Source organism: Daucus carota, chromosome 6, assembly GCF_001625215.2.
Source record: "Daucus carota subsp. sativus chromosome 6, DH1 v3.0, whole genome shotgun sequence".
NCBI classification, from domain to species: domain Eukaryota; kingdom Viridiplantae; phylum Streptophyta; class Magnoliopsida; order Apiales; family Apiaceae; genus Daucus; species Daucus carota.
The window spans coordinates 3,536,510-3,563,448 of record NC_030386.2 but is presented as its reverse complement, the minus strand read 5'-3'; the positions used below and the strand labels follow the sequence as shown (position 1 = coordinate 3,563,448).

Sequence of the window (26,939 nt, the reverse complement as noted above, 5' to 3'; positions counted from 1 at the left end):
AGATGAAATTAATTGGTGTAATAATGTTTATTTAATGAAAAAAAGTATAAAATAGCTAAGTAGTTGGTGTGATAGTGAAAAATGATGTGACAAAATAGTAAGTATAATATATTTTAATAAATTAGTAGGAGAGAATATGATAAGTTAATTCTATTAAATCACAATTTTATTGAATTAATGAGCTGAAAAGATCTTTTTATATTGACCGTTAAGTAATTTTGCTCCATCAGTCCCTTACAAAAATAAAATACAGTTATCTTGTTATCTTCTTTTGCTAGCCTTAGATTTCCATACTCAACTCACCACTCTGAGAAGCCACTTCAATGGCTCTCACTACCAGACTCCTCTTCAACTCTCCTACAAAACCAACCCACTTTCTCAGCCGTCCGATCATTCCTCCATGTGGGTCCCTCCCACTTCTTACAAGAACCTCAAACATAGTAACCTTTGCTAAGAGAACTAGGAAGTTTGAGAGCAGGAACAAGAGTAGCTCAACTTCAACTAAAGAAGAGCTGCTGGGTGATCCAACGGCTGAGATTGGTGGGGAGCTTGGGGCCGTTGATTCTGATGAGAGCTTTGAGGGGTATGTGTTGCCTGATCTTCCTGGACTAGAGAAGGATTTTTGGGAAGGGCCTGAGTGGGATGGCTTTGGATTCTTCATTCAGTACATGTGGGCTTTCGGTATCGTTTTCGCGGTAATTTATCGTGTTATATGTTCTTGTTTGGTTGCAAATTTTTTTATGAATTTTGATGATTTAAAATTTTTAGTTTGCTTGAATATTGATGTTATTGAGATTGCATCTTTTGGTGGTTAGGTTCTTGATATGGATAGATAAGTGTATAAACCTCGGGTAAGAGCTCGAGGTTTCAGGAGAACTGGTCACTTAACTTGTAGAAAGCTAATATGTACGCATACCTTACCTCTACTAGGACGAGTAAGGAGGGGATATCTATGAAGTTTTGATTGTAGGGTTGAATTAGGAAGATCATGCTATTGTTAGTGGTATATGGAATTAGATGCAAACAGTAGTTCTTAAAAGAAGAAGCTATTCATGTTAATTTGGTGTTTGCGGGATGAAGAGTGGTGAAGGCTTTGTCAGTTTAAGAACAGTGGAGAAAGGGAATTGATAGTATAAAGAAAGGGGCATTAATATTCTGTATTTTTGTGCAATGTAGAACTTTAGAAGTGAAACTAGTTCAACTTGTTAACCAGCTACTCCTGTGAAGGACTGAAGTTAAATGGCAAACAGTAAAAAAGAAGTTGTTCTTGAAGTTGCTCTGTGTTATGGTGTGTTGTGTTACTTTGTTTCATGTTTTAGTATCAAAATTATATAAGGATTTCCCACTTCTCTCCTTTCAAGTCTATCATGCATTCATATTCAAATTTTGAACTGAAGACGGGGGAAGCCAGATCAGAAAAATATAAAAGACTTGTTGTAAACAGCCGGTTCTACCTTCTGTTTCCAAAGTTGACTTGTATTTTAAGATAGTAGCTAAGAGTGTCCGGATAATTGAAGGGGCTCTGATCTATCTATTTTCCCTGCCTTCTGTCTTCTACTCAATCAGGTTTCACTCAGAATATAGGAATGTATGCAAATATGCACGAGTGATCAGGACTTCGGTTATGTTAAGATTTAAGGGCTAGTTTGAACATGATTTTGATTTAATAAGCAATGTTGATCTTTCAGACAGATGTGAGTAAACTAAACTAGTAAATGTTCAACGTACTACTTCCCAGTATGGTACTGCAAAAAGATTAGTGGTACTAGCCAGTGCACTCGTTTAGCTTAAACATAAAGATTGCTTCAATGACTTTTAGTGGATACTGATACATTATACATTTTTAAAAATCATCTCGGACTATCCTGCTGATTTCTTTCAAAAAAGATGGTGGTATCCTTGAAGCACCATTGCTAATGTCCTGGCAAACACTAAATATAGGTTTCTCTTACAGAAACATAACTCCTTTGTGTCCCAATCCTTGCTACTTTTGATAACTATGACAATTGACTTACAAATTTTCGTTTCTCTTTTTGCAGTTGATTTCAAGTGGAATTGCAGTAGCTACATACAATGAAGGTGCAACTGATTTCAAGGCGACTCCTGCATACCAGGAATCAATCCAGTCACAGGAGCTATTAGAAGAACCCGACGAGTCCAATTCTGATGTCTTCGAATCCAACCCAACTGAGCAGGCACCTAGTTTGGAATAACTGGTCTTCCAACTGAATTTATGGAAGTTATCCTCAGAACATTCCGAAGTTTTGACAAAGAAACAGCCATCAACAAAGAAGTTTCCTCGATTCCTATATCAATGTCATGCTGGAATTTCTTATTGTTTTACTGTACTGTTAGTTTGGTATAGAACAACAGAATCTAAAGTTATCTGTGGTGAAAAAAATGTATTTCAGATCGTTCTAGCAAGTAAATAGTTTTCATTTTTATAAACATATTGGAATATTTCTTCGCATGTCAGAGTTTTCTGCGACTAACCACTTGCCAATATCTACAAATGAGATGCTAATTATCTTGAGTTGGTTGCAGATTAGACTGTTCAACTAAGAGGACCAGTTATTCTTTTAGTAAGTAGATCAAATGGGTATTTGCAGTAAGAAAAGAAACATATTGAATTTGCATCAGAAGAGGCAAGATGTTTTCTGTAGTGTACTCTACTTCTAGCTAGTTTTGAATGTAATGGAAACGACAGACGACATCAGAAACAACCAAAAGTAGATCTCAGGCTTCAAATTTGTTCCATCATTGTTGTGTGATCGAAATCCCAGAATGCTTGATCTCGGGTTCACCATAACCATCGGGGAAGCTGAAATTACATGAAAAATATATCAAGGAGATTTAATAAGACGATTTTATGACATTAAGGTGTATGTGTACTAACCAGCAACTGTAGAATTGCTATTGCTTCCGAAGGAAACCTGAGAATCAGGTGAAGTTGTTGGGGGAGGAGGTGATGGGGGCAATGGAGTCCCTTCTATATAACTCAGCCACATCAGTAAGTGGTTCGGAAGCAACATAAAGAAAAGAGTATACAGAAACAATTCATTTGGTTTCACTATCTAAGGTAAAGTGAGAATCCATAAAGCAAAGTATGAATGCAAGTATATTGATCACAGAATGCGTACCTGAACAAGTAGACCTGTCGACTTGAAGATTGCATAGAGCTGGGAGCTGTAGAGCAAGCGTTTGGTTTATAGGAATAGAACTCAAAGTAGTCTCATTGAGCAACAAGCAAAGACAGGCTGTTTGCTGGTCGTATACTTGTCTTAGGTTAACACAACAGGACACTCCTGGATTCGACGTTCTACCTTGAACAAACGGAGCACATGGAGCCAGAGGCATTAGTCCTGTTCCGCATTGGCTGATACTGGGACCTGAGCTAGAGTTTTGTGATTGAACAGTTGAAGCAATGGACAAAAAAATTAAAAAAAGCATGTGGGTAGTTGTGGGATGACATCTGCGATGAGGAAATGCCATTATGTTTGCGCTGATTCATTTTTAGCTGAAGAAACTACTTTCTAAATAGATAGAATGCACTGGAATTGTGTGGAAAGTTTAAGCATGCCTGATGTGTGGCAGTAGAAACACACGATTTTCGTTTTCTTTCTGCTAAACAAGTAAATATTCATGTTAATGCTTACTCGTGAGCTTGCAGCATCAACATTAGATGACAAAGCATCATAGAGTAAGTGTTTACTGGAAGATGAATAATTATATGACAGATTGGTGCTGCAGCATGATGCACAGAACAAAGACTAAACCGATGTCTGAAGAAAACAAACCAGGTCAAGTAGATCTGATTTTGGTCCCAACTCCTAGCCAATTTATTAAGAACAGAATTAAACATTCTGAGTTCAGAATTTGACACATTACTAGAACAGACTCCATCAATGATAGATTGCATTCACGGAACGGTGCTCCTAAATCATTCCTTAAACAATAATATAAAATGTGGCTCCTAGTAAGTTAATACATCGGAAAACGTGAGAACTCCAATGCTACTCTTTATATTTGGCTCCTTATTCACATTTTATAATTATTTTATGTAAATGAGAGGAAAAAGTTAACTAAAAGAGAGAGAAGATTGGAGGGAAATCGATATTATATTGAGTTAAGAGCTACTAGATGCTCTTTCAAAGAAAGGAGAGAGAGTAGACTCTTAAATTTTTAAAGAGCTTCTAAGAGCCCATTGGAGCTCTAATTCTTGACTTGCTCTTTAAATTTATAGTTAGGAGCTTGTTTAAAGAGCCCATTGGAGATGCTCTAACAGACAAAGATAAAATGTCTCAGACTCCTGTCTGATTTATAAACATTGTTAGGAAAAATGCAACTCCAGACAATGAGATATGAATAGCTTTTCCAAACAAATGAGATACCGGGCTCTTCATTATCATAGAAGAGCATTTACGCAAATTTTTTCTCTAAGTAGCCTAAGAATAATACAGTTTATGATCACGATCATGAGAAGGACGCGTTCCCCAACTGATATGGCCAACATTTTTTGGTCATAAGAGGTCGAAAGTTTAAAATTTAAATCTCAGCTTAAGCACTGGTATTTGCTGCATGAACATATATGTTATTAGAACTGCCGTAGAAGTATATAAATTTAGGATTTAAACAAGCATGATATTCATGAGTTAGAAATTCGACACGGATATAAGCTAATTCTACCAGAAAGGACATTACTTATCAAACAACTCAACCATACCAAGAGCCCAAACAGCTTCAGCTATTTATACTTTTATCAGTTTCAGATAAATACATAATGCACTTAAATTTTAATTTGCTTCAAGTCATTCTGTAATCTACAGATATATACTATCAAACATAATGAAGCAAATTTGGTTCACTAGTTTCCTAATGATCGTGATGGCCAGCGTGGCCATGATGGTGTTTGCAGACGATTCAGATGAAGGTTTCGACATACCTTGCTTCTTGGAATGTGCTGGAGGTTGCTCTGCTAATCAAAACATCAAGTGCATAACATCGTGCTTTGAACGATGCATTATTGCACCTCCGCCTCCAGCTCCTTCGCCTCTGCCTGAGCTTCCCCCCTGTAAACTAGCTTGCTCGTACTCAGAATGCGCCAATCTCAATAACGGTTAGTTTCCTCAAATGTTTCTCAGGTTTTCAGTTTTCATTTTCTGAGAACTAACAAGTTTCTGTCTACATGACAGATATTGACAAAGGGAAATGCATGGACAAATGCTACAAGGTCTCTTGTGAAGACAATGGTCAATAATAGCCTAGCCATCATTAAGTGGAATATTATCAAACTGTGTTATGTCTTGGGCAATAAAATTTACTATGTGATAAATCTATTACAGTTACATTTCGAGTTATATGTCCTCTTCTCTGACTTTTAGTTCTCAGTACATGAAATTACACTGACACAAAAGTACACGATGCACGACAAATATAGAGTTAGATTTTCAATTCGGATACTAACTAAATACATTTATAAATTAATAATGAGCTCTAGACCAAATATCAGGTCCTATTCTATATTTTCCAAGAACATTGTTGGTAAATTGCATTGTTGAGAAAAACAGAGCAGCGGAGAACTAAATACTTTAAATTTATTCTGAATTGTAGGAATCAAATTCCAACCAAAAATATTTTGGTATCCTTGGTTCCTTGTAAGGATAAGAGGAACCAGGTTGCATCTTCGTACAAGATGTGGTGGTTTCATTAAGCAGAACAAGGCTCTCTGTTAAACCCTTTATCCCGGGGCTTACTAGATTCTCTATCGGGCTGATGGTCTCACTGGAGGTGCATATTCTAGTTCCGATTCATTTTCTACATCATAGAGGAAATACTTAGCTAAGAACGATTTTCGTGTTCTCCCAGTTTAACAAACACAAATAAATGATCATCATTAATATGAGGCACATCTATCTGTCGGATTATCTCATGACTCAAATCAATAACAGCAACAACTTGATCATTCCCAAAGGTTTTCGGATATTCTAGAAAATATGCACAACCATTTACTAACCTGGCTGGAAACGGCATATCTCTATATCGACGATAAAAAGGAGAACCAATATTGTTATTACCAATTCTTGATTTCTTCCACTGATCAGTGCTCAAACTATACACATGAACATGACACAATGTCTGCAGATAAGGTACAACACTGATCACTTTGTAATCACCATCATCATAACCAAAACACAAGTAACAAGTATCAAAGTACGGATGCTTTCCCGTTTCAATTGGAGGAAGTTTCTTGCCTTTTCTCACAACCGGATTCCATAAAACTATAGGAGAGTCCGCCTTAAGTACCTCCAGCGACAAACAAACTAACCCATCACAAATTCCGTAAATCTCTAAACCATGTTCGGCTGAATCTTCACCAAACATGCTATACATGTCATGTGCATGCAACTCGAGAACTTGACTATATGTTTTGGAATCAACCAGAGTTGTCAAGTAGGGAAGATCATAAGCAAGTGGAGGCCACGGGTCTCTCCGGTTCCAGAGTAGAAGATATTTGTTTGTGTTCGAGGCGGTTTTGTTGTGGACGAGATGGGATTCGATGAAGGAATGATCGCTAATGATTTGATTCCATCTTTTGCAGACACACCTCAATAGCAAAAGACACTTCACGGGTAGTAGTATGAATATATTGCACCACAAGTGTTCTGGTATGTGTTGCTTTCTTGAAGCCATCGAATTCTTTCAGCTGTTCGAAAAAGTTATGAAAGATGTGGTGGCTGATCAATAGTTATCGATGAGTAGCTAGGGTTTTGTGTTTTTGTGAATAAAACCAAACCAAACCAATATATTGTGTTAAAAATTAATTATAAAATCTTTTATTCTGTAGGGTAAACTTGTCTTTGAAAATATAAAATATATAAGGAAAATTTAAAAAAATTACAAGATTGATTGTTGTACTTGTTGATTATAATGAGGTTCTATGACTAGTCTTATATATTCTTTTTTAGGACTTATTTCTGGAGACAAATACACGAAATTCTACTCTTTTTCTTAAATATGTCTTTTTTTTGTCAAATAACGAATATTAAACGGCTCTGTAACATATATATCTAATTTTTTTTATTAAAAGATGCATTTTTCAAAAATATTTATCAATAATAAATCATATAACTACATAAAAATAAAATATGAAACAAACTTTTTTTTTTTAAGTCAGAACTACTTGTGTACTGAGCTCTTGTCTAGTCCTTTGCTCACACCTTATTTTTGATTTTTTGACTTCGTAATTGTTCGGTACAATTGTTGTATTATTCGCTACATCGTTTATTACGGTAGTTGTGTATTGATCATTGAGTAAATAGCACATTGCACCCTAATCTTTGGCCCTTTTTACAATTTGGTTCTAAATTTATAACGTTGGCAGAATACAACCCTTGACTTAATTTTATTTCATATTGCATTTCTCCGTCAAAATTCCGTCTTAAACAACTGTTGCCGTTAGTTTATGAGGGAAAATTTGGAAAAATTTTCAAAGTGTAATTTTTGGTAAAACACGCCCATAGTTTTATACTTTTATTATTGTGGTGAATTACAACCCAACTCAAATTTTTATACTTATTTTTTATAGAAAAAAACTTTAATATGATAAAATTAAATATTTTGTAGTTAATTTAACTAATATATTTCTTATTTGTGAAAGGTTAAACATTATATTGATATCTTCTTAAATTTATATTTGAGAACCAAATTCATTAAATACAACATTAACCAGATTTTTTACTGTAAATAATAAACTATTCTTTTATAACTTTTAAAAATTAAAATTATATTTTAAAGTAGATCAAATATATTTTCAAAGATGTGAATTATAAAATTTTCTTCAATTATACTCCCTTCGTCCCTCTCAATTGTTTATATTAGGGGACGGGGGCTCCACATGCATTCGAATACTCTCATAAAATATAGTTTGATAAATTATTTTGAACTTTTTCTTATGGATAAATATTTACTATCTAAATTTTTATTAAAAAAAATTCAAGAAAAGTTATGAAACTATGTTTTATATGCGCCTTAAAATACGTGTCAAGCAATGCAAAAAAAATGTAAAAAAATGAGAGGGACAGAGGGAGTATAAATTTGACTCACTTTGTAACTATAAAAATTTTGTCTATTAATTATGTAGATACAAACCTACAAATTTATATTTAATAAATTTGGTTCTCAAAAATAGTTTTAAGAAGATATCAATAGTGTTCAACATGTCACAAGAAAAATATTATTTAATAATGTATCTAAAAAAGTATTTAATTTTTCATATTAAAGTTATTTCCTGTAAAATATAAATTTAAAATTTGTAGCTAGGTTGCAATTCATCACAATAATAAAGGATTAATGCTCTATTTGGTCCCTGTACTGGATCAAAATTTTCAGTTGGCCTACCGAGTCAAAAAAAAATTCATTTAAATAATAAAACATCTAAAAACTTTCAATAACGTCATTAAATTTAGAAAAATATTTCAGCGCCGTTAATCATGTTTTTGACTTTAACGGCAAACGTTAATTTTAACAGAATTGCTCAAATTCGCATGTGTAAATTAGGGTTTTGAGTTTAATTTGGGGCTTTTCAAATTTTCAGTCGGAGAAACACCGGAAGGAGGAGAAATGTATGGATTGTGGTGGAGGTGGGAGTGTTTTCGGAGTTGTGGTGTTGTGGTTGAGTTCGTGGCGGCCGAAATTGCGACAGTAGTGATGGTGGGTTTGTGTAAGTGTTAAAAGCGTGTGGTTGGAGAGGGAAGCGAGAGAATATACGGGGCAAGGAAGGTGGGCTTTTTTTTTATTTGGATTTTTGTGTTTCGGGTTTATCAGCAATGTATAGCTGCGGTGTGCTGTTTGGATTGGCCAAAGTCGAAGTTACTTATTCAAGTTTTGGATGACTCGGTAGATCCAACTACATAAGTGCTGATAAAGGATGAGGTGCATAAGTGGCTGCACGAGGGTGCTAACATTTTGAATAGGCATCGTGTGATTAGAGAGGGTTATAGAGCTGGTAATCTCAAGTCTGCGATGAGCTGGATCTATGTCAAAAATTATGAGTTTGTTGCCATCTGTTCTGTTAAATTTTTAATAGAAATTGATGGAATAGCCTTTTTAAAACTTTTAAATGGTACAATTATTTGACTGAAAGCTTTTTTGACTCGGTAGGCCAACCGAAAGTTTTGGTCCAGTACAGTGACCAAACAAAGTATTAACCCCAATAATAAAACTACGGGGTGTGTTATTGCCAAAATTTAAACTTTGAAAATGTCTTCCCAAGTTTTCCCTCAGAAAAACTAACGGCAACAGATATTTTTGACGGAATTTGACCAAAGGGTTGCAATACGAAATAAAATTAAAAATAAGGGTTGCATTCTGCCAACGTTATAAATTTAAGATCATATCGAAAAAATGACCTAAGATAAGGGGTGCAATGTGTCATTTACACTTGATCATCCAGATGTTGTGTATCTTTGGCATATTTTACATAAAATATCATATTCTTGTTTTTCATCCCTCTAACACATTCATATTTGATATTAACAAAATTTTATATAATGATTTTCACAGATATATAGAGGAAAAGTTGATGAGCCTAATGTGGGGTGGTTTATGTTCAAGATTTTGGCCAGTTTTATGTTTGGAAGATTTGGTTGTTATAGCAAATGTTGAAGATTCTGCTCTGTATAAAATTTTTGGTTGATTTGCATTTGTATGGAAGAGTTTTATATATAATATCAACTCATATTACGATATTTTCATGTCTTTCTCTTAATATTTGTTATTGATATGTATTCATATGGCAGAGTCTTTCTATATATGTGACGCCAACTTCTGTTAAATTATATTTATGAATGTGTTTTATATTAAAACTATGATATCTGATGTAATTTATTTATTTTTCTAAAAATTTATATGGTTCCAGAATTAAAATTGATAGTTATAATTTGTTTGAAATTAAGGAAAAAAATCATAAACATGCAAGCAGGAGACATAATTCCTCCTTTCGCTTACGCTTATCATATAATATTTAGGGATATAATTGGTTGCCAAACACCAATGTATATAACATAATCTTCACATCGTTAAGTGAGATAATGAGGTTGAATAATGGGGAGAAGAGCCCTGAGTCACGGGTTGAGAATCAAACGATGGAATTGAGAAGGCCATCGACGATTATCAACTTGTTGGGGAGTGAGATGTCCTCGATTGAATACTGATTCAAAAATACACAAAATTCGACCTCGAAGTCATGACGGATGGCCTAGGGTTATGAAAACAATTTCGAGGTTTAGTAGCATCACTATTTCTTGAAAGACGAAAATAAAGCATAGTCGTCGGCTATCAGGCTTTTTCAGGCCCAGCTCAGGATCATCAAATCAAAGAGAGGTACTAATAAGTTATACTCCATCAAATCCGTCAATAATCAAATTATTGCTTCGATAGACTTAATTAATTATCAAATTGGTACTAGTGCTTCTCCGAATATGCTTGACAATACTCGTATGCATGACTTATCTGAGGAACTTGTAGCACAAAATCTTGTTAGATAGCCTGTAAAATATATCTTGCCCTAGAGGTGTGTCCAAAAATCATGAAATACTTTCATACAATCTCCCGTCTTCATCACTCCCCAACTAAATTATCTGAAAAAATCATTACCGACAACCAATATTTTCACTATCCCAAATATCTCCTTTTCAAAGTTAGAGGTAGGTTTGATCCAGTTATACGTTATGATGACGTACAATGTGAAAAGTACTGCAAACTTGAATTTCCTCCTGGCTTGCCCAATAGTACCTCGTTTGCAATATCAAATGGTTTGATCTGCACCTCAACCATGAATTTGCCTGGTCTCAATTACAATCACAACATCTATATATGTAATCCTCTCATTTATAAGAAACACAAAACTCTTCCACATTCCCCTCTCCCTCCTATGAAAAACTAGAAGGATTGGAAGGCTAGCTTTATGGTGTAGATTGGTAAACCTTCACATAGTCATCATCGGTGTTTATGCCCGATGATGAAAGCTTTATGGTGTAGATTGGTAAACCTTCACATAGTCATCATCGGTGTTTATAGCCTAAACATTAATTCATGGAAGAAATTAAGTCAAGAAATCAACGGAGTTTTCCTTTTCAGCTTTTTTCTCTCTGTAAATTGCATAATTGTTTTTCATTTATAAATTCATTGACCCTTGAGAGGGTTACACAGTATAATTAATCAGAGAATTATCTTACAATATTCTTGAAGGTTGCCGAATCAGACTAGATGATGATGCGATATGTGTGGCTTTTTTTTTTGTTTTTCTATTTGGTTTTTATGTTAATTATGAGTTTCTTGTGATTTTAGGTTTGCTATTATGCAAAATTATGTGACATGATATATGTAATTCTATGTCGATTATATGTGTCCTGTCATGATGCAATATTATATCAATGAATACGTTGGGGGTGTTGAGGGGTGGGTTGTAAAAGGATGATAAATTAGTGCTAGTATCGGTTGGAGCTGGTGGATATAAATGTTTGAAGGATGAGTCAACGATAGTATGGTTTACCTAGTAAATTATAATTAAACATTGAATGAATCTTACAGAGTGATAATGTTTTATGTACAGTAGCCTTAAAATGAAATGAACTGAAAGTCTGAACAGAATTAGGATGAGGTTGTTTGAGTGTTGAGGGGTGGTCTTTGAAAGTTAATAAATTAGTGCTAGGATTATATATGGTTGGAGGTGGTGGAGATAAATTGTTGAAGGATGAATCAGCGGTAGTATAGTTTACCTAATTAGTTATAAGTAGACAGTCGTTTGATCAGTCCAAACCTGGTTGTAATTGCTTCAAAATCTGATTAAGAATAATCAGGGCTTCAAAATTGGAATCTTCTAATTCTTGATACTATATCGACATACAAGTTTTGATAACAGAAATGTCTTAAAATTTATTCTTCACCGAAACTTGAACATAATAATGAACTTCTTTCAGTGGTAGGGTGTTCACTTCAGTGGATTGTCTATTCCAGTTCATACCGGATCTCTAAACTGTTGTTTTTTGAATTATACTTACGTATTGTTTCATGTCTTTTACTTGGTTGAGTTATCACTATTACATTATGAGTTAGATTATGCTTTACAATCTTATTCATAAATAGTGATAAGGATTTTACTTGGTTGGTAACTGCTTACTCGCAATCAGCTTCAAATAATCATAATGTCTTTACTCAGTTGTCAAAATTAAAAAAATATCCTTCAAAAAAATATTAATTTAAAATATATGTATATAGCTGTCCCCCATCATTTTTTCTACCTCGATGCGTACACGTGTCGTACAACAATTAATTTTCATTTTTATTTCTTATTTTCTTTTTCAAAAATAATAATATTATAGAAATCATTAGTCATCCTCATTTCTTCACTTTTCACCTTCTCTCTTTTTCTTTTTACCCGACGACGCCTTCTCACTTTTTCTTCTCGGCTGGTTGTCGCTGAAACTTCAAAAGGTACACATATCTTAGTTTATGATTGTTTATATCTTTCTATATAATCACGCACGTTCTTATCATATCATAGATCTGTAAAGTTTCCAATGAAATAAATTTTATTGGAGAAGGACGACTGAGATATACCATCTAATTCTGCGTCAATTACCCTTTCTGTTTATAACATAGATTTGTGCTTCGATTGTGCTTGCTAACATCATAAATCATAGACTTGTCCCACAGCGGACAAAAAATTATAAGAGTTTAGATTTGTCACTTCTCAATATTCACGCAGGCACACACATATATTTTATCATGCTATTAAGTACCTTGAAATTAGAGTTATGAAGCAATTTTTATATCTTTAAATGAAAATATTTTATAATGAAATATATTATGTCAAGCAATTCTTTTTATTAGATTTTTTTAGCCTATAATAGTATGTGTTTCTTGAAAAATGTAAGTTTATATTTTTCGATTCAATTTTTGTGTGTGTGTGTGTATCCTTATATAAGTTGTTAAATTGTAACACGCACACGCACACGCACACACAAATCGACTGTTCTCATTTTCCTAGTACAAAATATAGTATAATCATCGAGCATCACTTAAGATACAAAACATAAGGCCAACTGATCAATAATTCTATCTATGGCTCCAATTCTTCACAATTTAATTATGGTTGGTACGTATTTTTTGTAACATTAGTCCTCGGTTTAGTTTCCTGCGCCTAAACCCTCACAAGAACCGAACAGAGCACATATATATATATATATATATATATATAAAATATTATGTGTGTGTATATGTATTTATGTAGATATATAATATTATGTATATGTGTGTAGGTGTGTGTGTGTGTGTGTGTGTGTGTGTGTGTGTGTGTGAGAGAGAGAGAGAGAGAGAAAGAGAGAGATTAATCAATAAGATTCAAAAGTTTAAATGCACTTGTAAATGACATAGTTTATCTCGATAATTTAATTTTTATGGAAAAAATTGGATATCAAATAGTGAACTATGGATCTCATTTATGAGAACCTTATTTATATTACATTTTTTAGCTAAGTTATATAAAATGTCATCTACTTTTTATATCTATATGTTCTATTTTATATATAATAGTTTGTTATTTTTACAACACATTATTATGGTAATTTTAAAAAATAGTTGAACACAAGATGATTTACACTTAATACATAATGTAGTATATAAGATATTAGGTAGAATAAATTAATTTGTAGAAAAATAAAAATATTAGTAATTTGGTTTAGAATCAAAATTTATAGTCCGATTTCTCAAAGAACGCATGGTCTTAAACTTACCATTTCACTTATCGATTCTATTCTTACCTGAAATTTGACACTTAGTGTGAGCCACAACCCACAAGATGTGTGACAGTTATATAATCATGCAATACCATATATATTTGTGCACACATAACGCTAGAGAAATATACAAGGTAGTGAACTAAAAATATTTAAATGATAAATATCATAAAGGAAAGTCGTATATTAATAGAAACTAACAACCTTATATATAGATACATGGTATAATTTAAGTATGTTAATTTTCTTATGTATATATTGCTTGTATGATGGTCATCTATAAAAACTCACCATATTTTTCATTGGAGTTTAATTAATTTAAGACGATTAATGATTATTGATCAAATTTTCTTTACTAATAAACAGAAGATGTTGGAAATGAAGAAACCCTGCAAAGGAAAGCAGAATGTTGCAATGAGAAAAGTTAGGATAATTTGCAATGATCCTGATGGTACTGATTCTAGCAGTGATGATGATGATGAGAGTAATGATCTGAATAATGAATATGGCAAAAGGGTTAAGCGCATTGTAAGTGAAGTGTGTATTCCAATGGATAATTCAAGAAAGGGATCACTATCGTCTGTTGGAGTTGTGGTAACTAGAAAAATTGACGGAGTTCGAAGAAAAAGTGCCAATGAATCCCTTCCGATACTCTATGAAGATGAATTGTTTCAATACCTGCTAGAAAATCGTCCACCACTTCGAAAACCAGAACAGGACTTTGAGTTGGGCAAAGAAGAACTTGATTGGATTAATAATTTGTAAACGACAATCACAAATACAACTTGTTACTTGAAAATTACTTTTGGACAAGTTGGTGAAAGGTTTTAGTGTTTTTAAAACCAAAGTCAATGTTTTATAGGAATCCTTTTATTGTAGGTTGGAAAATCAGTTGGATAGTTGCAAACGAGGGATAATTGGACAATCATTATCAAAATTCTGTTATACAACCTCTCTATATTCAAGGATTATATTTTCATCAAATTTTTTTAATAGACATTGATCGCTTCCTATATTATGGTGCAAATGGGAACTATCATTGTTCTGTAGTTATCAATGATGATTTTGCTTACCTGCTTTTGGTGCCCATAATCGACTTTTGACTATATTTAAAGCTTTCATGTCAAATTAAAATTATCAATCGTTATCCCTATGTTATTTCTAAAATTAATAATAGCTCAATAATTCGTAATTTTATTAATCTATCAAAAAAAATTCTAAATTTCTTTCCACATCATATCATTATTTCTTTTTTATTTATTTCTTTCACCCTCTTTCACCAATTGTAACTACCGATTTCCACATCATTTTAAATTTATTGCATCTACAATAGTACTAATATTCTTGTTTCTCACAGACTTAGTTCTTTCATGACAAGTACAAAACTTTATTACCACAATGAACTATTCCTTACTAAACCCCAATGCCCGATTATTATTTCATAAAATATTGATAGTTTTCATCCCAAGATCACAATGATGACTAAGATGTGAATATTTATGTGCAATCATCAAACAATCATGAAAACAGAGAGTTTTCTCATCTTTTTTGGTGGATTCCAATTTTATCTTGTTCGCATTCGTGTTAGCGAATTCATGTGTATTATTAAATATATACTTTTGTTGATCCTACCTTTGTTCTGCGTCAAGTGACATCAGAATTAGGTTTTACTTGGTTTAATGGCTAATCGTGTGGATAGTCAATATGAAGTTGTTCCTCATGTGTAAATCAATAAGGATATCTTCAACAATATAAAGATCAAAAAGACTGGAGCCAACAATTATAAAAAAAAGACTAGAGCCAACAAGAATAAAGTTGAAGAATTTTTCCTCAACAAATCTTATGATTTTGGTCATCTCAAAAAAATAAGTTTTATGTGCACCATAACCCATAAAGAGATTCACATCAAATTTCTATAAAAAAAGTTTGAAAAACACCCCCAAAAAAAAAATTGGATCTTCTTATCTTTGGTGGGGTTCTTTAAAATGATTTTTTTTTTTCACATGAATTGGTAGAAAGATTTTTTGGTTATGGATATTTCCTGAAATTGCATGAGCCAAATATGTATCTAACAAAGTTAATGATTTGACTTTATTTTGATGATTTTGTCATCAATAGAATCGAAAGAGAAAAGGGAAAAAGCCTATCAAGAGTTGGAGGTGTATGAAGGGTGTGATGATGATAGTTTTTTTACACCAAGATCTTGAAAAAAGAATTCTAATTAAGACTTTTACGAATGCAAGCAAGAGAATGATATGGTTGAGTATTATGGACTTGATGATAATGCGTTCGATGAATGTCTTCAATCAAAACATGATAATCAAGTGAGTACAAAAAAGTGGTAGAAGGAAGTGTGATAACGAGTTTTTAAAATTTTCTGTCTATACATAATTTGAAAAGGTGATATGGTGATCAGTGGCGGACTTACAGAATACACATTGGGGGCATTGGCCCCCAGTCACTTGCAGCCCGCTATTTATATACTTTAAACACATACATGCGTGCCCCCAGAAATCAATATGCCCGGTAAGGCCACTCGTCTTAAAAACTCAGAGATCAGAGTAGTGAAGTAAATTGAAAATAAACAGCAACATTGTGTAAAGTACAATCGTATATATGAAGAATCACCGATTTCAGAAGATGTAAACTCTAAAGGAGGAAATTTAAGTTGAAAATTATTTCTCTTTTTCTCTATAATATTACACACCTTTTGTTAGTTCTCTTATTATTTAAATATCGTGCCCTCACTCAATTTTAATCCTGGGTCCGCCACTGATGGTGATAAAAGATAAAAATGAAGATGTAGGGAAAACACATTAAAGAAAGTCCTCGATATGTCTTAAAATTGTTAATTTTTGTACTGATGGTGACAAATATGACCTAATTTTAGAATCGTTACTTATGACAAATTATATATCATTAAATAAGACAAATGAAGTTTATGATTTTGGCATCATGTGAATAAGCATACTATAACTTCAAATAATATTGGTATGGATCGTATGACTTTATCAATGACAACGATGGTAAGATATATAATTTTTATTCATTAGAAGATAAAGATTTGTTGAACTCATTGTTTAATTTAGGGTACTTATTACTTCAAATAATGGATCAAAGGAGGTTGAAATTGTCACACCTTATGTGTTACCAATTATTAGTCAAGATGACAAAGGATTCATCCAAGAATTATCTGAAAAAACTTGCTGATTAGTTAGAGGATTTCAAATATGTAATTTGTGTAACATGTCAAGAAGCCGATAGAATTATTTGAACTTGATTATGATGATATTTTATCATATCTAAATGACTAAATGTTAGCTCGAGGTCGAGTTTCACATGTGTGAGGGATTGCTATGAATAAGAGCCCCTTAATTTTTGGGAAAATATCAATGTAACCAAACACTAATGCTGTCTTGGGATCCTTCTTGTAAAGAAAGTAGGAAAATCGAGTGGATAGTTGCAGACGAACAATCATCAGATAGTATGAAATTCTATATTCTGAACCATCTGGTGGATATTAAGGATTTTATTTACACCAAATTTCGTTATTTTATCAAAATAACCAAATTTGGTGTAGTCATCTTGTTACTTGCTAAATGCTTTTCCTGCCACAATCGCCTTTTGACAAGTGATACAACATGTTCGCTACAATCACTACTGCTTTCTAAATATGATAATCAACAAATTAACATAAAACCTACTAAAAGCAAAAATAAGATTCACTAGGGCTGTCTTAATAAATTGACATCAAATCTTTTCTAGTAAAACATACTAAAAGCAACAATCCAAGTAAGCTAAAGCATCTGCAATCTATGAAAATCTTGAAATTAAAAACAAGTCACCCTAAAGTTTACACATAGGGTGGAGAACAATATACCCGAATAGCACATCAGCTTAACCTTTTGACAGCTTCTCTCTGATGCACTTGAACAAGCAAGTGCATAAGCCATAAAGATGAGATCTTGTAAAATATACTCGGTTCATAATCAATAATATTTCTTTTATAAAGATAATATCTTGTACAATATACAGCTCACAGGTGATTTTCGAGAACTTACTCCTAATCTTTAATTAATACAACCAGCCTAGAGAGCTTTATAATATTTCTTCTATAATAATTTGAACAGGTGAAAATAAGCTGTGCCACATACAACATAAAATAAATTTGTAACTCTAGTCACTAATACAGTCATCCATAAAAGCCAGTTCACATACAAGAGCAAGATGGTCACTACCCCAATTCTGCAAAAGAGATTATATCAGGTTTTAAAAGTGCAGGAAAACAACTTTAATACAGCTATGTAATTATGTTCATTGTTTATCAAACAGGGGATAACATCAATACACAGAAGATTTGAGTCTTGACACTATAACACAATGTTTATACTGTATGCTTATTTATATCTACAAGTTTTACCTTGCTTGGAAGCCCTCCTAACTGTCTCAAATTGTCGATGGATAGGGTCTCAAGAACTCTAACAGGAGCAAGGTCCTCCGTATGCCTGTTACATCACCACTATCATTGATAATAACTGAAAGGTATATATAGCCAATGTTCAGCTTTATGAACAGATAGGTGTGTACCATATATAATCAACAGTTCCCAAAAATCTGGAATGGTATGATGTTGCCAAAGGTTCTCCGTATACATCCCTTGTTCTAGGGCTTCCCTGGAACAAAAATGAATATAAGCATATGAAAGTAAATATCAACTCTGACCTGTTCTAAATTACGTAGGCGACCTTTATTTACCGTACAAGGCATGTTATTATATCATAAAGACAACATTATATCGACACATTAATCTTACAGGAACAGCAATGTATGCACTGTGAAGTTTAAGCTGGTGTCTGACATGTGTCCCACTTTTAGTTCCAGTGGCTAGTTTTGATTCTTCAGCACTCCACCTGTTTCATAATTTTTTAGATAGGCATAGAATAATTATATGTTGCCAGTTTACTTATGAAGCTGATTCTAAGAAAATATCACGCTAATTTCTCCATATTAGGACCTGCCTATTAGCTCCCATATGATGACCAAATTTAGATTTCAGTTTGGAATGCATAGAGTATGTTCCTCTGCTGGTGACCAAGGCATTCAAACATAAATATGGAGAAGGGAAGTAAAATTCATAACATACCCGATGTTTCTTTTACAGGATATATATCCTCGATACTCAAATGGAGCGATCTGCCCAGATATAATTCTTCGGTCATGTAACCGAATGTCCAACTGCAACAAATGCAAATTTTTGAAGGCCACAAAATACATGCACTCTAGCATGAATGTATTCACAGAAGAATGCTAAATTATAAAATAATCTAGTTTATATAGGTGTGTCATAGGTGAGACCAAGAACAGAAGACTCACCTCAGAAGATGATAGGAATTGATACATTGCGCTCTGACATTACATGAGAGCATATAAGCATATAATAAAATTGGTACAGTGCACTTAGATATGATGTGTTAGTAAAATACCTGTGGCATACTATTAAGGTCCCCACCAAGTATAATTGGTATGTTGCCCCATTGCTGGGATAGTTCACGGGCCTTCTCCAGAAACAAACGGACCTACAGGTTTCAATACTCAATCAGCTCATATTATAAGAACTGTTACTAATGGGAGTATTTGTTAAACACTAATATACTATACTTCTGTACACCTCTAATGTAGTCATATATCCAATAAGGTCATAATCACACTTGTTGACTCTGGTGAATATAGAAGCAATACTCAGCTATCCTATACTGCACTTATTTGCTGACATTATCTTTGACAAACCATGAGATTCTAGGAAGTTGAATACCTGGCCTAACTTGATGTCTCCCCGTTTTGGGTTGTAGAGAACATGTATATTACCAACCAACAAGATTCGAGAGGACATTAGCCTGAACATAATGTTCTATATCAGTTAAATATAAGAAAATTGTTCTACGCAGATATAAGAACATTCATGAATGTCCTGCAAGTACAAGGTCAGAAAGGAACATATAAATATTTCCACACTACAGCTTTTGCTTCTATTGATTTTCAAGGAGACGGGTTACTGATCTTAAGATCCAGTATTGAATACTTCATGCATCACTCTCTTGATTCTATCCATTTCAGGCAAATAACACAACCATTACATACCTAAACATGTAAGCATATACGGGCATAAAAAAGGGAGAGGCAACCACTATACACAAGAAAAGAACATTAATAGTCAAAGGGCTGTCATAAACGCTTAACAATAGACCTGGCAATTCGTGTCGTGTACCTAGTACCCAAACACAAACACGACACGAAATGAATTCGTGTACCTGAAATGAAATCCAATCATGAACACGACACAAAAAAAACGGAACAATACGACACAACATGAAGTTCACGGAACTTTTGTGTGCTTAATAGTACATGACACGAAATGTACACGGAACGAAAAAATAAAACATTAAATTAATTTTAATATTTTAAAAAATTGATATTTATTTAAATTTTATATATTATTTAATATTATACCAATGTTACTTATAAAACCTGCTATTAAAATAAAATTATATAAATCATGTTATTACTATATATTATTAATTATCTATTATTATATTTGATTAATTATATCGTGTACCTTCGTGTCGTGTCGTGTACCCGATGTGTAAACCCAAAACCGACACGAAATTAGGATCCTTTACTTTCATGTCGTGTACTAAAAACGCAAACACAAACATGAAATTTTTGTGTCGTTCATTCATGTCGTGTACGAAATTGCCAGGTCTACTTAACACCAGTAGTCAAACAATGTAGATAACTCTAATACAAGCAAAATTCAAGGTGAGTCAATTGATTTGCTATTAGACTAATAGTCACGACCCGTCAAATTATTACATTTCAGCATAAGATACAGAAACCCATATATGAGGATAAGTTAAATACAATGAGACAAGCACTAGGAACATTATCTCATTTTAGCCAGAAGGAAACAAATGCCCTCGTTATTTATGAAAAAATACATTATTTATGAAAAAATAAGGCCGAGTAAACCACTTTATTGGGTTAATCTTTTTCATTCTTATTAGCATTGAAAGATTACTTTATAAAGATTTCAATGGAATTTTTAACTCTCAATTATTTAGTATGCAGCTCAATCTTCATAGAACTATAACTTACCCTGGTGTTTCACCATCTCCGCTCTTATTTGGATCCTTGTTATTTAACTGGACACATTCAGGAAAATGAAACCAAGAGTTAGCTAAAGTTGATGATGATGAATATATTGGACAAGTATCTTCAGTTATGTAAAGTATTGTAAATTATTGTGCAACATTTAGAGTGAGTAGTTATCTAATATCATATTATCAGTTTTTGACAGTCCATGACGCTGAACAAGGTAGCTTCGTTGTCAACAACTATGACAAACACGAAAAATAATACCAAGAGACATTAGTATTACAATAATTTAATGATGCCTGTTTACTGCTCTAATGGCAAGAGAGGGGAATCGCTGCAAGTCATTCTATAAATAATAGATGACTTTGGTCTCGACTTAAATAGCACGATATTCACAATTTTGTGCAAGATGTATCTGGCATCTTTAACCAGGCTAATTCTGTAAATTTATTCTCGCACAATACCACAAAAAATCAATTTCTTAATAAAATAAGGAAACCGTGATCTTAACCTAAAAGATCTTCATACCACAAAAAAATGAGAACACGTACTTTACATACCTTCAGAACACAAACTAAGGGTAAACACCATATGCATTAATTTCTTAAATTTGTTTCCACAAAAAGAAAAGATAAATCATATATACACTGATCTGCAACTAAAACATCTTCATACCACAAAGAAATGGGAATACAAACTTTATATACCTTTAGAACGCAAAATTGAGCAACATTGTCACGTAGACCAAACTTTTTGAACTCGATGTTCTCGACATGTAGAACAGTAAATCTGTGAAATTATGGTCAGCTATCAATTAAGAGAAGAGGTGAAGAAAATCTATGGCAATGATAAGCAAAAAGACAGGATATATAAGTTGAAGTCATCATAGTCGACTATCAAGTGGCAACCTATATGTTTTGTTATTTGTGCTTTACTCCCTCCCTCCCTTGTCCCACCTCTTCACTTAACCAACCTGACTGCCTCCACCTTTCCCTACCCTGTCCTTCATCCTCTCTATTAAAAAGACAAATTGATCCCATGAACCAGTAAATAATATCAACAACTAAGATAGGCCATTCCTGACAGTGGAGCACAACTATTCTTACCATCTAAAATCTAATTAGAAAAGAAAACAATAAACCAAATAGTAGAGCAAGCTAACTAGGAAATAATCCTACAAAACCTCCTGAAAATGATGAATCCGGAGCGAGATAGAAAACGCTAATTACTATGTCAGTCAGATTCATACATTATTACATGTCTATTAGTTTTAGGATTAATAACCCTTTTAGCTTGTTATAATTAATAATTTATTACTATCTTTTCCTACTTACTTTCGAAGACGCTTCAAAACATCACATAAATCTAAAGGGACTCGAGGTGTACAACATAGCCAATCTGCAAATTGTCCCAACTCTGATTATAGTCTCCATGAACCAGATCCGTGCATTGAGACCCGACAACAAAGCTTATATAAACTTATCCAGCTTTTATGCAATTCTAATTAAGAAACATGATAGAAGTTGAGTCAAATTTAAACTCAAGTTTCCTATCAAGTAAGCTGGTACTTAAATTCGAGATTTAGAGAAGCATACTTCTCATCAGGCCATCACTAACTCTATCAAGACAATACAAGCATCCAATATAATAAGAAAGTATGAAAAAGAAATCAATTATGCTAGTAGAGTATTATAGACCCTTACTGCTCGGTTTTCCAAAATACTGCACACCCGTCACATGATTCACCTGTACGAGCCTTGTAGAGGGTAAATGATATCAAATCAATTAGCAAACATGTTTATAAAATTAGAACACTACATTAAAACCTTGAAGTGAAACAAGTTAGTTCAAGGATGCATAGAAAGAGTTCAATGTGCACCTGGTAAACACCTGTATAGCCATCTTCTTGAAAACATTTATCTAGATCATCATAACGATCGACTTCCTGCGACCATTATATCATATATAAATATATAAATATGTATAGCTATTTAATATGTAACATATTAAGTCAAGTCATAATAAGAATTAATAACCTGTCTATTGTTTTTACTCTTCAGCACCCATGAAATTAGATTAATGGCTTATTGGCAGTAATATATACATTGTTAGAATAAGCACAATGAAGAACCTGTCTATTTTTTTTACTCTTTTTAAAATATATAGGAATCAAAAATGCTATATCCTGTAGGTGCCTCCATGTGTGTATTGAACTGATAGATGAATCTGAAAGAAAGTATGAGGTGTTGGATTATGAACTTTCTCACTCTACATTTCTCTATATATTTCTCAATTAATTGTCATTCTTTATCTTCTTCTACAAGCTTCTAAGGTGTATTATCTTCAGCTTTCACTGATGGCCTGACTTGCGTTCTAAACACAGCCATAAGCCTGAGTTCTAATTAGATTCACTCAAAAGTCGAGAACTAAACTCTAAGAATGACACTCATACTTGCCTGTAAACACAGTATGCTTGGATTGTATTTAGAGATCTCTGAGCATAGCTGTTCTTTTCTGCAGTCCCAATCAAGAAACTCTTGGGGGACTTTGTAGTACAGGTCTGGATGCTTCGTTGCATTTTCAACACCTAATATGTTGTATGATACAAAAACCACTCTGTCTGCATAGTAAACTTAATATGTAAGAAAGAGTGTTATGAAATGGTCACACTTAATAAAGCGAAGGTGTACCATGAAAGTTCAATTACATTAATACACATTGCCTGCAGCTATATCGTGGAATATCCTGACCATATTTTTACTACCAAATGATTTTGTCATCTTCTCTTTAAACTGAAAGGAAGTAAGTACTGGAAAGGATAAGAAATGAGAAAGTTGGAGTGCAAGGCCATGATAAACAAAACCCAGAGGATCTTATCTGATTCATTAACAAAAAAAAACGCAGAAAAACAAGAGCCAAGGATGCCACTCAACTAACTTTAAAAAAGAAAAAAAAACTACCACCTTGACTCCAAATCTTTGCTACCTACCAATCCACAGAAAACCACTACCTACAATTACTCCCAAACACATTATGTTACATTAGCTTCCACACAATCGACTCATATCATATATCACTCCGTAATCCATAACCACGATTCCAGCAATTTATATATTTACATATCTTAAAATGCATCACATTTTTTCGACCCTTGGCACTACAATTCAACAAGACAGCATTCTTTATTCACTTAAAGATCACATTTTTACCACCCAAAATTCACAAACGCAAGAATATCACACAAATTCACCAAAATCATAAACAACAAAAATTAAATAAACAACATAAAAACTGAAAACCCGTATAATTAAATATAAAAAACATAAAAACAAGACCTTTGCAATGTGAATAATCATCATTAGCATAAACCCATTTGCGAGGAACATGATCTGAACCGCTTTTTAACTTCTTTGACGAAGATTCAACTGGTGGGTTCCACCTTCTTTTCTTTGATGTTGAGCAAGATTCAACTGGTGGGTCCCACCTCCGCTTCTTGTTAACATGGTATCGATTATATCCATCTTTGCCGTGATTTCTCATGATTCCGGCACTCAAACGCGATCTTTTGGTGGGATTATCGAGGCAGAATGTATGTATAGGTGTGTATATTTGGAGGAGGATGATTGTTTGTTGTAGAAGATAATTAACTGGATAGTCAAATTAGGGTTTAGTTTCATTTTGTTCTTGGGTCCTGTTACTTGCCAACCGGTTGCCGGGAAAGTGTTATCTAACACTGTACGGGGGCCATTAGATTTAGATTTCAAGGGCTCAGATCCAATTTTGAGTTTTGAATGCATCCGCGGACATTATCCGCTACCCGCGGAAAGGAAAATTTCCTTTCCGCGGATATTTATATCGGATCTCTTGAAAACTCAAATTGGATCTGAGCCCTTGAAATCTAAATCTAATGGCCCCCGTACAGTGTGTTAGATAACCCCTTCCTGGCAACCGGTTGGCAAGGAACAGGACCCTTTGTTCTTTTATCCATTTTAGAGGATCTCCAACTGTGTTAATCGTTGGCTAAATCGGACTCGTAAGACGTTATGTAAAATTCGCTGAACTTCTAAGACATTTTGCTTCAATGGTATTGGTTATACGGGTTGGTTATAATTTAAAAATAATATGTTATTAATATTTTAAATTGTTAAAATAGAATATATCAATTTAATATGGTAATAAATGATGTGTAATCTTCCTACAGATTTCTTACAGACCTGTAGAGGTTCGACAAATACTGTATAGTCATCCACATGAGGTTGGCTAAAATTATAGATAACAGATTAATGTGATTGGAGTGCTATTCAGGACGTTGGCTATATTTTTAATTTTGGAATGCTAACTCATTTTTTAGCCAAGGGCTTTGTGTGGTTGGAGATGCTCTTACCAAAGTTTTTTTTTCCGAAGCAAGAGCTTAGAGGATAATAAATAGATTTATTTACTTTCTACATTTCTACATTTCTTATCATAACTTGTGTATTAATTATTATTATAACTGCAATATTTATTGAAGATACATTTTTCTAACAATGCATATAATTAGTTTCAAAAAAAAAAGAATACATATAATTTATCCTTTTATAATCAATCTTAGATTTTAGAAAAATTAATTGAGTCATATTTTTATTTATGAATTATATCAAAATACAATTTATGTGATAAAGGGTTTTTTATTTATTTACAATTATATCAAAATTGTCAAAATACAATTTATGAGTTATAAGCACATTGATCAAAAACCTTGGATCAGTTTTTTTTGTCATCACATTCACAACACGTTTTATTGTCTAATTGACCAATATTGCCCGGTGCTGAAGTTATTACTGAAATTTGCAAATGCTTGTTGCTTGTAGCTATTTTTGAGTACCTTATCTTCAAATCTCAAGTTGTTGCAACCAAAAAGTACGTTATTAATAAGGGTAAGGATCTTGTTTGTGTGATGAAAGCTGACTTTTAGAGTACTTCCCAAAACAAGCTGCATATTTGGACAAGATGATATTGGTTTGCTATAAATTTGTACTGGTCCTCGTAGTGCTATCTTTTTTACGACCATCTTGTATAGCTAAGTATCTGCTCGTGCATGTAGCTAAAAGCTTATTTTATAGTAGTCAATCAAAAGGAAATTGGTTACTGACATAATTAAATGCATACAAACATAGTTAAATGCATCACTACATGATGTTAATTAATATGATTTATGTGAACATATTTGCTCCGGAGCCATGCACCACAGATTTGCAAGTCCACAGGTTTAAGCACACCAATATTAAATCCAATAGCCAATTCAGTACATAAGAACTCTGAGAAGCCATGAATCCAATATGATATTGAATCCGATATTTTAAACTCGGAGAACGAAAACATAATTGACAATGGTTTCAAAGCGAATTATGTATAGATCAATAGTAATTGTATTATTTGTACAAATTAAACATGCTACAAAACGGGTACCTTTTCATATATCACAAATTTTCAACTTGGGACCTAATATCACTTGTACATCTCACATTGATATCGTTAGAAAATCTCTTAGGTGGAAAATTGTTAGCAAAAAGAATCTATGTGTCATGTAGCATAGTATTTCAGATAATATATAAAAAAAATTTAGCTATATTGAAAAAGTATTTTTTGTTTTTATTTTTAAATTTCAAAAGATATATTTGAAATGAGTTTTTTTACAAGAAATAGCTGCGAAAGAATTGTTAACAAAATATTATTATTTTCAATTTAATAAAATAAAATATATATTCAATAAATATAATGTTAGAATAACAATCATATATATATGGAGATTTTATAAGTTAAAACAAATTTAGTTAATATCTTATTCAATACAAATTAAAATTGTATATATATAATGAAAATATATTGAATATAATAATATGATAAAAAAACAAAATCAAAATTACTTACATATAAAATACTCATTATATCATATTTACTAGTATTTTTATAAATATGTGATATGTTAAAATAATTAATAAATTTGGGTCA

At 32.9% G+C, this 26,939-nt stretch overlaps 4 protein-coding genes and 1 non-coding gene across 7 annotated transcripts; 2 read left to right on the top strand and 3 right to left on the bottom strand.

Annotated features, from left to right (window-relative positions):
• The first annotated feature begins 232 nt into the window (after positions 1–232).
• Positions 233–2,470, top strand: LOC108224620 (uncharacterized). Its single transcript, XM_017399293.2, has 2 exons — positions 233–695; positions 2,040–2,470. Exons 1-2 carry the CDS (start codon positions 324–326, stop codon positions 2,211–2,213), a joined length of 546 nt encoding a protein of 181 aa, XP_017254782.1. The 5' UTR covers positions 233–323; the 3' UTR covers positions 2,214–2,470.
• A 73-nt stretch (positions 2,471–2,543) lies between these two features.
• Positions 2,544–3,614, bottom strand: LOC108224619 (non-specific lipid transfer protein GPI-anchored 10). The gene is made up of 3 exons (XM_017399292.2): positions 3,141–3,614; positions 2,897–2,989; positions 2,544–2,821 (listed from the first exon to the last, which is right to left on the bottom strand). The coding sequence occupies exons 1-3, from the start codon at positions 3,490–3,492 to the stop codon at positions 2,676–2,678; spliced, it is 591 nt and encodes a 196-aa protein (XP_017254781.1). The 5' UTR covers positions 3,493–3,614; the 3' UTR covers positions 2,544–2,675.
• A 1,163-nt stretch (positions 3,615–4,777) lies between these two features.
• Positions 4,778–5,357, top strand: LOC108226645 (uncharacterized). The gene is made up of 2 exons (XR_010284753.1): positions 4,778–5,116; positions 5,193–5,357. It is a non-coding gene; the product is annotated as an uncharacterized LOC108226645 (transcript).
• Positions 5,358–5,838: 481 nt separating this feature from the next.
• On the bottom strand, positions 5,839–6,390 carry LOC108225630 (F-box/kelch-repeat protein At3g06240). Its single transcript, XM_017400559.1, has one exon. It carries the CDS (start codon positions 6,388–6,390, stop codon positions 5,839–5,841), a length of 552 nt encoding a protein of 183 aa, XP_017256048.1.
• An 11,392-nt stretch (positions 6,391–17,782) lies between these two features.
• LOC108224924 (carbon catabolite repressor protein 4 homolog 5) lies at positions 17,783–24,642 on the bottom strand. 3 transcript variants are annotated; one of them, XM_064080457.1, is made up of 14 exons: positions 24,284–24,639; positions 23,401–23,568; positions 22,828–22,889; positions 22,652–22,704; positions 21,656–21,737; positions 20,949–20,995; positions 19,609–19,690; positions 19,280–19,372; positions 19,170–19,202; positions 18,940–19,031; positions 18,610–18,706; positions 18,384–18,469; positions 18,217–18,301; positions 17,783–18,041 (listed from the first exon to the last, which is right to left on the bottom strand). In XM_064080457.1, exons 1-14 carry the CDS (start codon positions 24,486–24,488, stop codon positions 17,973–17,975), a joined length of 1,254 nt encoding a protein of 417 aa, XP_063936527.1. In that variant the 5' UTR covers positions 24,489–24,639; the 3' UTR covers positions 17,783–17,972. The 3 variants fall into 3 exon arrangements, with proteins under 3 accessions (XP_063936527.1, XP_063936528.1, XP_063936530.1); XM_064080458.1 differs by lacking the exon at positions 19,170–19,202 and having other exon boundaries at positions 24,284–24,642; XM_064080460.1 differs by lacking the exon at positions 23,401–23,568 and having other exon boundaries at positions 22,828–22,893; positions 24,284–24,419.
• Between the last annotated feature and the right edge of the window lie 2,297 nt (positions 24,643–26,939).

What these genes read in the sequence shown, in the direction of transcription:
- LOC108224620 (XM_017399293.2), top strand. Translation starts at nt 324, where the DNA reads ATGGCTCTCACTACCAGACTCCTCTTCAACTCTCCTACAAAACCAACC. An exon ending in CTTTCGGTATCGTTTTCGCG is followed by an intron (nt 696 to 2,039) that starts GTAATTTATCGT and finishes CTCTTTTTGCAG; the next exon opens with TTGATTTCAAGTGGAATTGC.
- LOC108224619 (XM_017399292.2), bottom strand. Translation starts at nt 3,492, where the DNA reads ATGGCATTTCCTCATCGCAGATGTCATCCCACAACTACCCACATGCTT. An exon ending in CGACAGGTCTACTTGTTCAG is followed by an intron (nt 2,990 to 3,140) that starts GTACGCATTCTG and finishes TGAGTTATATAG; the next exon opens with AAGGGACTCCATTGCCCCCA. An exon ending in TAGCAATTCTACAGTTGCTG is followed by an intron (nt 2,822 to 2,896) that starts GTTAGTACACAT and finishes ATGTAATTTCAG; the next exon opens with CTTCCCCGATGGTTATGGTG.
- LOC108225630 (XM_017400559.1), bottom strand. Translation starts at nt 6,390, where the DNA reads ATGTATAGCATGTTTGGTGAAGATTCAGCCGAACATGGTTTAGAGATT.
- LOC108224924 (XM_064080457.1), bottom strand. Translation starts at nt 24,488, where the DNA reads ATGAGAAATCACGGCAAAGATGGATATAATCGATACCATGTTAACAAG. An exon ending in GGAACTGTTGATTATATATG is followed by an intron (nt 18,302 to 18,383) that starts GTACACACCTAT and finishes GTGATGTAACAG; the next exon opens with GCATACGGAGGACCTTGCTC. An exon ending in TAGGAGGGCTTCCAAGCAAG is followed by an intron (nt 18,042 to 18,216) that starts GTAAAACTTGTA and finishes TCTCTTTTGCAG; the next exon opens with AATTGGGGTAGTGACCATCT.